General features: G+C 38.2%; 2 protein-coding genes and 1 non-coding gene across 3 annotated transcripts in view; 2 read left to right on the plus strand and 1 right to left on the minus strand.

Moving 5' to 3' along the window:
- Positions 1–1,144: 1,144 nt before the first annotated feature.
- On the minus strand, positions 1,145–4,619 carry LOC107082759 (cryptochrome-1-like). Its single transcript, XM_015371592.1, has 11 exons — positions 4,507–4,619; positions 3,954–4,175; positions 3,680–3,874; positions 3,456–3,574; positions 3,192–3,346; positions 2,731–2,871; positions 2,460–2,627; positions 2,229–2,369; positions 1,899–2,050; positions 1,601–1,821; positions 1,145–1,505 (listed from the first exon to the last, which is right to left on the minus strand). Exons 2-11 carry the CDS (start codon positions 4,163–4,165, stop codon positions 1,444–1,446), a joined length of 1,566 nt encoding a protein of 521 aa, XP_015227078.1. The 5' UTR covers positions 4,166–4,175; positions 4,507–4,619; the 3' UTR covers positions 1,145–1,443.
- A 295-nt stretch (positions 4,620–4,914) lies between these two features.
- On the plus strand, positions 4,915–4,986 carry trnah-gug. Its single transcript has one exon. It is a non-coding gene; the product is annotated as a tRNA-His (tRNA).
- Positions 4,987–7,962: 2,976 nt separating this feature from the next.
- Positions 7,963–11,075, plus strand: part of frmd5 (FERM domain containing 5) — a 77,678-nt gene continuing 74,565 nt past the window's right edge. The window contains exon 1 of the mRNA XM_015371575.1: positions 7,963–8,363. Coding sequence (XP_015227061.1) covers positions 8,262–8,363 — 102 coding nt within the window. The 5' untranslated portion in view covers positions 7,963–8,261. The remainder of the gene's footprint in view (positions 8,364–11,075) is intronic.

An 11,075-nucleotide genomic window follows, 5' to 3' on the forward strand; every position in this document is an offset into this window, starting at 1 on the left:
GAGAGAAATTTCACATAATAAAGTTATGTGAAACCTCAGTTGTATGGGAACAAGCTGTTCTAATTCAGGTGGGATCTTCAGTTCCAAGATCCTGGATGGTTTGAGTGGTGAGGTGTTGACAGATGCAGAGGAGGAAGACCAGGCCAGAATAACTAGGGGCAGGTATGTGTAGCTACAGATAGGATGTTTATCACAGATTTAGGAATCCTTCTGAACTTGGTAGCAACTTTTGCAAGATCCGAAAAAATTATATACATCAAAATTGTAATAAAGACAGCCAGTTTTCACATATGGCACAGGATGTTTTAATATATAAGATGTAATTTGCCAGGTGAACCCAAAAAACAAAACAAACCCACACTCATGGGCATACATTGTTGACCAGCAGCTTGTTTTGATGTTTGACGGGTCTCTATGGAAACTCAGCTTTGTACGGCCGTCTGCCTCGCTGCTGAGGCTGTGACATCATCCTCTTGATATTCGTCAGTATCGTGTCCAAGGAAGGAGAAACAGGAGAAGACTTGACCACCATGAACAGCTGTGTGACACACATAGACACACTCACATTGCCTTTATGTAGCCCCGCTGGTCTCACACTGCCCTGTGCCGAGCTCAAACTCTAAACATATCAAATGTGCTTCGATATTCTAACCGAGCCGCAGTAATCATGCATTAAAGGGATATTTGGGATTATTCTTAATCCAAAAGCTATTTTCTGCCAAGTATAAATAAATCAGAAAGTGGGTAAAATAGAACAAAGATTAACTGAGTTTAACTGATCAATAATTTATTTATAAAATTTCAATGTTTTTCAAAAACGTATTCATAAAAAGTAAAATAAGTCATTTTTAATGGTCATCTTAGTTTTGTCATGAATGGTTGCAAGCTGAACTACAGTGACCTCTAGTGGACAAAACATGAAAGGCCCACCAGTCAGAATGAACATTGGAACATTTTCCTCTTGGAAAAACAAAGATGACAAAAACAAATAACCTTTAGTATCATCTTTATTTAAAATGGACAGATATCTTAATGTATAACAATGAGGCATTTATTGTAGCACTAAAGGAAAAAAAATATTTAAAAAAAAACTTATACAGTTCTTCAACTTGTTCCTCACTGATAGTAATTTAACAATATTCAATATTGTAAAAAAAAAGTACAGTAAAAATGCATTTTATAAAATAATGTCTTTTTGGATTTTTATGTTCAATTTCTCAATTCTCTTGCTGTCCCTCAATAAAACTTAAATTGCATTTAAAGTAATTTCTTTCACCCAACACCTACCTTTAAACCATAAACACAGTGGGGGAAACAACAGAACTTCGAACATATCCATAGTATATACATTAAAGAAGAGTATTTATTAAAGTATCCATTAACATCCGACTTCATCTAAATGTCGCTGAATGCATTGAGCATAAACCTGATTTTTGTATCCCATTACTCTTTTCTGGCTTTCTTCTGAAGCATGTCAACGACTGACAAACTCTTTCTCTTCTCACCTATGATTAAAAACAAGAAGTAATTATCAGTAAGCAGGGTTAACGTAACTGTGAGCTAATCTGGATGAGAACATCAGATTCCAGAACTACATTACCTTGTTTTTTGATAGGTGACTCACTGCTAGCCGTAGACCTCCTAGCATAGGCCTCCTTCATCCTCTGAATGTTTTTCTTGCTGACTTGTTCGTGCTGCACAATGGGATGGGGGTAGTCTTTGCCCACAATGCATCCTGCAGCTTGCTGGACACTGCGGGGAGCTTTCCAAGGCTCATAAATGTACTGAGGTGGAAACTTCTCCAGAAGGGGAAGATACTTCCTGTATAAACATCAGGTAAATAGTTAAGTAATTTAAATTTCCCTGTTATTTAAGTATAATGAGGAAAAAAATCTTACTTAATGTAATCTCCATTTTTATCCGTCTTTTTACCAAAAGCGATGGGGGAATAAACTCTAAAAAACTGGTGAAAAAAGGCACTTGCAGACAGCCACTGCCAGTTTCCTGCATTCAGAGCCCAGTCACCATCCAGCAGGAGCTCCTCAAAGACCTTAGGCAGAGGAAGCATGTTTTATTAGTAAAAACTGTCCTGCAAATGGGAGCTCTCTTGCAGAGAGACAAAATTATGGAAAGCTTCCATGTTACAGCTTACAAGCTGTTTCTTTTTTTCCTGTTTTTTTTAATGGATAAAAAAAAAAAGGTTTGTACATATAAGCTAAGATACGTACCTTCTGTCCTTCTTCCCAGCTGATCCACAGGTCTCCCCTTGTCAGGAAACAGGCAACAGCATGTCGGGCCAGGTGGTGAATCCAGCCCTCCTGCCTCAGTTGAGTCATAATTGCATCAATGAAGGGAAAACCAGTCCTGGCCTTCAGAGAATAAGAAAATGATTAAAAGTTAATGGGAAGAGAAGCACAAATAATCTCTAGTTAGAAATGAGCAGCTTTCAACCAAACTACCTCTCTCCATGCTGCTAGATAGTCTTGGTTTGTGTCCCAATCGACTTGTGTGCACACCGTGTTGCCCTTCATCTTGTTAAAATTAGGAATTCCCAGACTGCAGGTGTAGAAAAACTCTCTCCATAGAAGCTGACCATGAAGAGACACTGGAGGATCGGAATGCTTTTTCTACATGCAAGTTAAACCAACGAGTTAGACTTACTAATTGAACAGTTTTATTTCAAATGGAATATTTTTTTTTTAATTTAGACTGCAGTGATGTGAAACTTACCCCCCGATACACCTCAGTGAGCCTCCACCAGAATGTTCTCGCTGAAAGACACCCGAAGGTGACGTATGGACTCAGGACCGTGGTGCTGGGACTCAGGGAGTTTGGAGAGGTCTGCGGCTTTTCAAAGCTGCACACCCATCCCTGAATTAAACACATTAAAACACATATAACCCCTCAATGGCACAACAATTATACATTTTTGCCATGTTACAACCACAATAAGCCTTTTTTTTCAGTAAAAAAATAAATAAATCTGCAAAATATTATCAAAAGGAAATTATTTAGATTTTTTAGAAGATTAACAACTTCCTGTTCTGTTAGAATACATTTTAATTGATTTAGTGTTTTGTGAGCATGCATCCTGAGCCTCTTTTTTAACCCTACAGATGAATTAAATCCATCCCTTCCAATGCACAGTTATACAGGCCAGTATCAGTGTTAATCAAGTGGGAGACCTGTACCGTTTTTTTCATGTGTTCATCTAGTCTCCTCAGAGCTTCCTGTTCTCCTCCTGGAAACAGCTCCTCTCCAAGAGACGTTGAGTCCAGACCAAACTCCTCTAGTGTCGGAATCCCATATTTCTTCTCATCTTTCTCTGAGCATGGGGTCTTAACGTCTTCAGTAGATAACAGAAAGACGACGTCAGACTTTGACACTTAGGACATTATATTAATTCAGTAAGAAAATGTTTAAACTAAACTTGGCTGGATCCATTTGCAACATACCTTTCATATCATCCAAGGTTGGAGCAGGGATTGGTTTCTTGGGTGGACCAAGTTTTGCAACTATTGCTTGCAGGCGTTTGTATGTAAGAGGAGGTTTCCCATCATTTTCTTCAATTATCCTATAGAGAAACAACAACCAACAAAAGATATAAAATAATTATGCAGGAAAATAGAGGAAAAACGGCTCATTAAAACTATTTCGAGGTATTTAGAATGAAACTAACCTCTCTATATTGAAGAGAGTATGAGAGATTTTGTAGATGACATCAATTCCTGTTTCTTTAGCCAGACTGGTCACTTTCTCATCACGGCTCAGACTGTACGGCTCTGTGTCATACTCATAGGTCAGCTTTGTTACCTTCCACTTGCTGAACAACTTTGGGAACACTTCCTCTGGTTTCCCCCTCAGAACAAACAGTCTTAACAAATCCAACCACAGTAAGTTAACTAGAAAATACCAGTTTTAGATTATTTTTTAAGGTGTGTCCATGTTTCTACCTGGAGTTGAGCTTCCTCAGGCTGGAGTCCAGGTCTTTGAGTGCTCCAATGAGGAACCTCCAGCGGTTGATGCCCACCTCAGTGCTGTGAAGATTTGGGTCCATGATAAACACAGGGTACAGCTCCTTACAGTCTTTCAGGGCAGCAATAAGTGCTGGGTTGTCATGTAACCTGAGTCCCTTACGGAACCAATGGATGCACACGTGAGCCATTGCTGGTAGCCTGTAAATGCATTATTTCAAAAAGGAGAGAAACAAATCTGTTAAAATCTCACCATAAAAACAAAGTTGTTCAGTAAACTGTCTGACCCTTTAGCTAAAAACATTCAGTTCATCAAACATTTGCTGCTAAATCTATAATGCATTGCAGAAAAAGCCTTTAAATTCATATGTTTTTTCTATCATGACTCAATGAATCAGATGCACCTTATAAAAAGCATCTTGCAACTAAGGATGCAAAAAGACAGGACGCACCAGTTTATTCCCATCGACGTTTCAAAGGAAAATACAAGTTAAATAAATATACATCCGACATAGAGTTTTACTTAACTTACCTGCACCACTGTCTATATCCACCGATCTGATGCAGCTTTGTGTAATGAACAAATCTCCGTTTTGTAACTTGCACGTTGGACGTGTTACAAAACGGGTAACTGCTACGTATAGAGTGAAATTGGCCAATCAGAAGAAAACAGGAAATAGAAAATAGGTCCGCTCCGTGGCACTTCGCTGATCCTACCTCCAGATGGCGATATTATACTAAAGCCCAAACTGTGACAGCATTTCAATAACTGTTTTTACGTACTTTAGTTATATATTAGACATTCATTACGCATTCATGTTCATGAGCAATACAAACAAAAAGTACATAGCAAACTGACACACAACAGCAGTGAAACCTGTGAGGCACACAAATGACTTCAAATTTGTATCGCTGTGTCTCCAAGAGCCCATCGTAGCTCGCCGTGATCGTATAGTGGTTAGTACTCTGCGTTGTGGCCGCAGCAACCCCGGTTCGAATCCGGGTCACGGCATTGCGAAACAATGTCACGGCAGATGGGCTCATTTTTTGTATTTTATTCTTTTGATACCGACAAAACAAATTTGGTGTTTTTTTTTTTTAGTACTTGTATAATAAATACATACACAGTTGTCTCACAATAATTCACTTCACATGGACATTACAATCTAAATTGCTATATCGTACTGTTTAAACGTACGTAGGAGACAATTCAGGTCCACGTTTTTGTAAAACCTCAATATTGCAAGTTTCTAATTTCTTCTCTAGGCGGATATATTTTTTTTTTTTTTTTTTTTATTTGAGGGGGGGTTCCACGTTCACTGGTTTTTACCCCCAAGTTATCACCAGGGGGAGACATAGGTCATGCAAACGGAAAATTAGCCTATTTCCAATGTGGGATTGTTTTCTGTAAAGTGCAAAATTCAAAATGTGTTATTCAGTCAAATAAATAAAAACCAAAGACAAGGCAAGATTAGAAATTTCAGACTATACAGATGCAATTCATTACGTGAGGGTAATATTGATATGCTTAAAAAATTATCATAATTTAGACCACTTAAGGTTTTTAAAAGAACATTTTATCAGTTTATGATTAATACAGATAACGAGTAAAAGACAGATGGAAATGTCATTGAAAAATATGGACTGCTCCAACAGGGCAAGGGGAAGTCTTTACTCCAATTGGAGGAGTTGTTTTGGTCGTTTCCTCAACAATTCCCATCATGACTGTTAGAAGAACAAACTTAACCAAAACATTCAGCTATTTTCATTTATTTTCACATGTAACATTGTATCATGTAAAATTCTATGCAAGTATGTGGACCCTATCATAACATGCCATATTTTGAAGTTGCATATATTCATTAACATTAAATAGCTGAAATTATCTATCAGATTAATTTTTTTAATCCGGCTTTAAATTTTCTCCTATGAAATATTTTTCGGTCAGTCTTAAATGTCTACCTACCTGAATTTAATCAGTATGGTGGCATATATTACTGTTCCAGTAACCTTCAGCTTTCTAGTAATCAATTGAAGTTACTAATAGTGACTGGTACTTGAAACTATTTATTACTTTGTACAAGTAAAACCCAAGCACGGAGTTTCTTTATTTCAGCCTTTGTAATGTGTGTGCAAAACTCACAAAAAAAGTGAGTGAGTTCTAGTACAAATGAACCTTTCCACTTGTAAACTGGAAATTACCAGCACATTGTGCTCAAGTTCTGTTGTTGTGGGAGAGAGAAGAAACATGGTGGATCCACAGATTACCCTGACCTGCTACTTGGGGAAATTACAGACTTCCTAGTTCATGTGCTACAGGAGAATGAGGAATTCCAGAACTACACTGAGAAACCTTATGAATCGCTTGCACAGAGCTGGGACCAAAGTAAAAAAGGCCACCATCAGTACCACACTACATAAGAAGGACTCAAATCTTGAAGTGCTAGTTGTGTCCCCCTGCTTAAGCCAGTTCATGTCCAGGCCTGTTTGAAGTTTGCCTGAAGGCATACTGATGACCCACCTCAGGATGGGGAGAATATGATCTGTCAGATGTAACCGAAATTTATTTTTTTGACACAAACTCAATTCACTGTGTTGGTAGGAAGAAGTATACTGAGTTAGAATACCATACCTACTGTAAAGCATGGCGGTGGAAACAACATGCGTTGGGGCTGTTTTTTTTACAAAGGTGGCAGGAAAACTGCTCCATCTTGAGGGACGAATGAACAGGTGCCATAGATGGTAAGATTTTAAGCCCAAAGCTCATTCCATTGGTGAGAGCAATGACGATAAAATGTATGTGTGGGTCTTCCAGCATCACAATGATCCCAACTAAACCATGTGGTTAATGAAGGAGAGCGCTTAAAAAGCATTTCAAGATCCAGTCAACAGAGTTTGAATTTGAGTGCTGAAACTCCATGTCACCCATCGAAAGCCCCAAAACATCACAGTGTATGCAAACCTGGTCAGAAAACCTCTGTCATTGCAAACAAAGGTTAAACTACATAGTTTTGAGTGCAACTTTGGTTAAATACCAGATAGTACCATAATAGACATATTCTTTAAAAATCCTACATTAATTACATACTTTCTAAGAAATTGCAAAGCCAGCAGCTGACTAAATGTCTTTTTGCCCCACTGTACCCTCACACTGATAGGTAAAAGTAGATTGAGAACAAGTATATTTCTATTTCTCTGTAGCAGCAACGTCCACCATTCCTTAAAGAATGTTGGGAAGTTTTTCTGTTCTTCCAGCAGCTCTTCTTTTCTTTTTCTTTTCTGGAATCGCTTAAGTATCTCTTTTTGGTATCCATGGTCGCTAACACATTGTGCGTAATGGTTATGGTTTTAATCTACGCTCTGGATTACCCATAATTCCAAGCTGTAGCATAAAAAATAAAATACTCAAACACATCCTTCTTTTAAGATCTTTATTGCTGTTTGAAACATATATGAGTGTATTTTTGACAGTCTAATGAACTATACACAGTTATTAACATACTAATTAAAAGTGGTGTTTTGTTTAAACGCTCTCCATCATGTTGAAATCTGCCATATGTTGGGGTATAAATACAGTCCAGTCATGTTCTTAAATATCAGATGGATATCAGATAAATTTTTCGCACCATTGCATCTGCAACGAGACATCTAATTGTGTAGGGAGCCTACCAGGTGTCAGGGATGGGCCCCTAAGAGGTCGGGGGCCCCTAAGCAACTGCAGTCTCTGCTTACCGATAGTTACGCCATTGCCCCCATGAAAACTAAAAGTCTCCCTATAATAACAGTAAACATGTGAAACATTTTTGTGTTGGGATGAATGTATTCCTTAAAAGTTTGCCTTGTTAGAAGTGGAGGCCCTGCATGGTATTATGCTGGACTAAGTGTCTGCCGTCACGACGTACAGCAGCCTATCGGAATTTCGCCTCCTGTCGTTATGTCTGTGAAGGCAGCATCCCAGCCTCAGCTCAGCTGCCTGACAGGCTCCTCATTCAGCAGCCAGCAGCACTGAGAGTAGGACAGAACCCGGACCTGGGAGCGCAACAGCATCACCGCCCTCCATAGAGCGCTGGGACCAGCTGCAGCATCTCTGCTCTCCTGTCCTGTCTGAGTCAGAACGCGGTCCTGATGGAGACACTGACACACTGATGATTAAACGATGCACCAGTCACTCCCGCCGACCAGGTGTTGGAGCAAGGAGGGGGAGCGCCGTTAACCTGACACAAAGTCGCCCCTTATCTATGTGCAGTGCGCGCTTCTCCGTGGTCCCGTTTGCAGACGACTGAGAAGATGCTGAGCCGCCTGATGAGCAGCAGCGTCAGGAGTCTGGACAGGGAATGCAACTGCACGGTGAGGCTGCTGGACGACTCGGAGTACACCTGCACGATCCAGGTCAGTGGGGACCAACGATGGTTCCTTCCCCTCTCATCATGCTGTGGACCGTTTTGGGGGGGTTGACAGGTGAAAGCTCGTTTCCCGTTCATGTTTTTCTCTGCTTGTTGTAAACACGGGAAAGAAGGGAGCATCTTTACATGCAGGCAGCTTCATGACGGATGTGGCTGTATTTTTGTGCTCTGATCTCTCCAAGGACACATGGGCTGCAGAAGCATCTTTCTTAAGGGAATTACCTGTGAGGACATGCCATTATCATGACCGCATGCTCTGCTTGAGCTGCGTAGAAATTATAAAGGGTTTCTCAGACTGCACTGCACACCAACAGGGAGCATGATAAAAATTAGAAAATCCAACCCTGCATAATCCATGGTATTTGAAGCTATATGCTTGCGTTTTGTTTTAAAATCTACATAATCTGGTTTTGAGAAAATTCAGTAGTTGGCTTAGTGGAGATTTTTGGACCTACTGTGGAGGGGATGAGTCTGGGTGGTTTCACAGTGGAATCACATTAAATCAGGTCTCCCATCATCAATCTAGTGCTTGTTTTCAGATACAACAACAAGGAATGAAATGCTTATGAAAACACACAAAAAAATTAAAATACAATTATCAGTTTTTATGCCAGTGACAAAAAGTGTTGCATGCATTCTTTCATAAAAATAGGACTATATTTATTTACAGCTATTAAAAACAATGTGTTTTTGAGAAAACAGCTACCCTTACAATCCAGGAACTGTTTATAATCTACATTTAGCCGGACCTACACAGATAATACAGGTATATCTGACCTGTAAGAAACCAGGCCTTTGTTCTATATAAAATATAAGAATACAGAATTAAAACAGTTTCTTTAATCAGATTTTCCACATATACACTATGAAAAATGTGGGAAAAGGTACATATTTTCCAACATAATGAGAACAGAAAAAGGACAAATAAATGATCTGTATGGATCTATTGCATTTAAATTTAGTTTAAAAAAGCAGAATCTCTAACTGGCCTTTATATTATTCTTCTTTCTTTCACTGTATGATGCTACTTCTGGCTATTAAGTTCTTATTTATAAAGGCTGAGTTGAAAAAATAAAACCCCAAAACAATATTTCCACGATTAAGACATTAATTAAACGAATAACAAAACAAAAATGTCTGTCACTGTGTAGATTAAGAGCTAAAAGAGTGCTAATTCTATATCCAGATCTTCAATATATTTAGATCTTAAAGGTAAAAGTGTATTATTATTATTAAATCTAACTGAAAACCTGCAGCAAGTATCTTTACAAATGTTCTACTTCCACTTTGAGATTGAGAATCTTTTCAAAGAAAAGGGGCAAAATAAATTTCTTTAGAAGTGCTGATCATGTTAAAAAGAGGTTGTACAGGTTATTGGCTCCTCAGTGTAGATATATTCCCCTGCTTGCCATTGTTATATTGCTACAGGTAACTTTTCAATACTTTGACGTTTCTGTAAAAAAAGTTTTATCTTCACTTAGAATAGAAAATATGTAAGAAGATGATAGATCATTTGATGCTGGCTTTATTTATGCCGCTGCTCATATAATGATATCAGCATTTTGGTGAAATATTTTTGCCTAAATCGCTCTTCAAGTTTTCTTTTTGGTTCTTAAATGAATAGATAAGAATCAAGTTTAGTTTTTACCTGTCTTGCCTAATAGATGAAAAATGTTGGAGTTGATTGTTGGCCTGTTTTATGTTCTAATGAGGTTTGATTTGTTGTTTGTTTTTCAACATTCTGCTTATCAATGTCCCTTTACAGGGTTTCTTTCTGCTTTAGTAAAGCCTTTAATGTCTTAACACCTCTTTCAGGGAGTTATAGTTTACCTAAAAGCCAATATTGACATTAGAAAAGATAAGAGATGACTTAGACCACTTCTTTAAGAGTCCTGAAGCTTAAGAGCAAAAGACTATGAAATCATAATTAATGCATATTCATTCCTTTATACAACAAGTGGCTCTCTGTGTGTTTGATGTGACTGTATCACTGCTGCAACTGTGTTTGATTCTCATTTCTCAAAGGGATCCCAGTGCTTCTAAATCAAAGATGACAACACATAAAGGCCATCAACAGTTGATTATTTCTAAGAAATGACGGCAAAGGCAAAGGGTTTTTTTTTTTTTCCATGTCTAATGCAATACTTCTGTTTGGTAGTCTAAAAATAAGTGACTCATGAAAATGTCGTATCCTTATCTACCTGCCCTTTTCTTTTAAAAAGTTAACAAGTGGATAAGAAGTGGTGATTAATATGAATGTTTGTAATTGTTTTTTTTAATTAGGATTCAATTAAACATTTTGGCGACATCTGTTTTTGTGAATGTAATCAACACGGAATGATTAATCATGTTTTGTAGTACATATGCTTAGTCAAAACTTGTAAATACTTCTTTTTATTATCAACAATTAAATTTAGTGTAAAATATTTTTCCTTTTATTTGTCATGATGGGTCTCTGAGTAAAGCCCAAAATGCAGAACACTCACGGAAACGGGATAAAAGTTAAACAGAGTTTATTGTTGCACAAACACAAGAATAATGAATGAGTTCTGAAACAGGGTTGGGCTGGTTAACTGAAGTCTTGACTGGACCGGAGACTGTTGGTTAGCAGAGTTCATGTGAAGCTAAGCATCTAGCTTCAGGCTAGCATGGCAGACCTTGATCTGAGCTTCCAGCTCACTGCAGAGAACAACAGGGA

This window comes from Cyprinodon variegatus, unplaced genomic scaffold (genome assembly GCF_000732505.1).
Source record: "Cyprinodon variegatus isolate N-32 unplaced genomic scaffold, C_variegatus-1.0 Scaffold61, whole genome shotgun sequence".
Taxonomy (NCBI): Eukaryota; Metazoa; Chordata; class Actinopteri; order Cyprinodontiformes; family Cyprinodontidae; genus Cyprinodon; species Cyprinodon variegatus.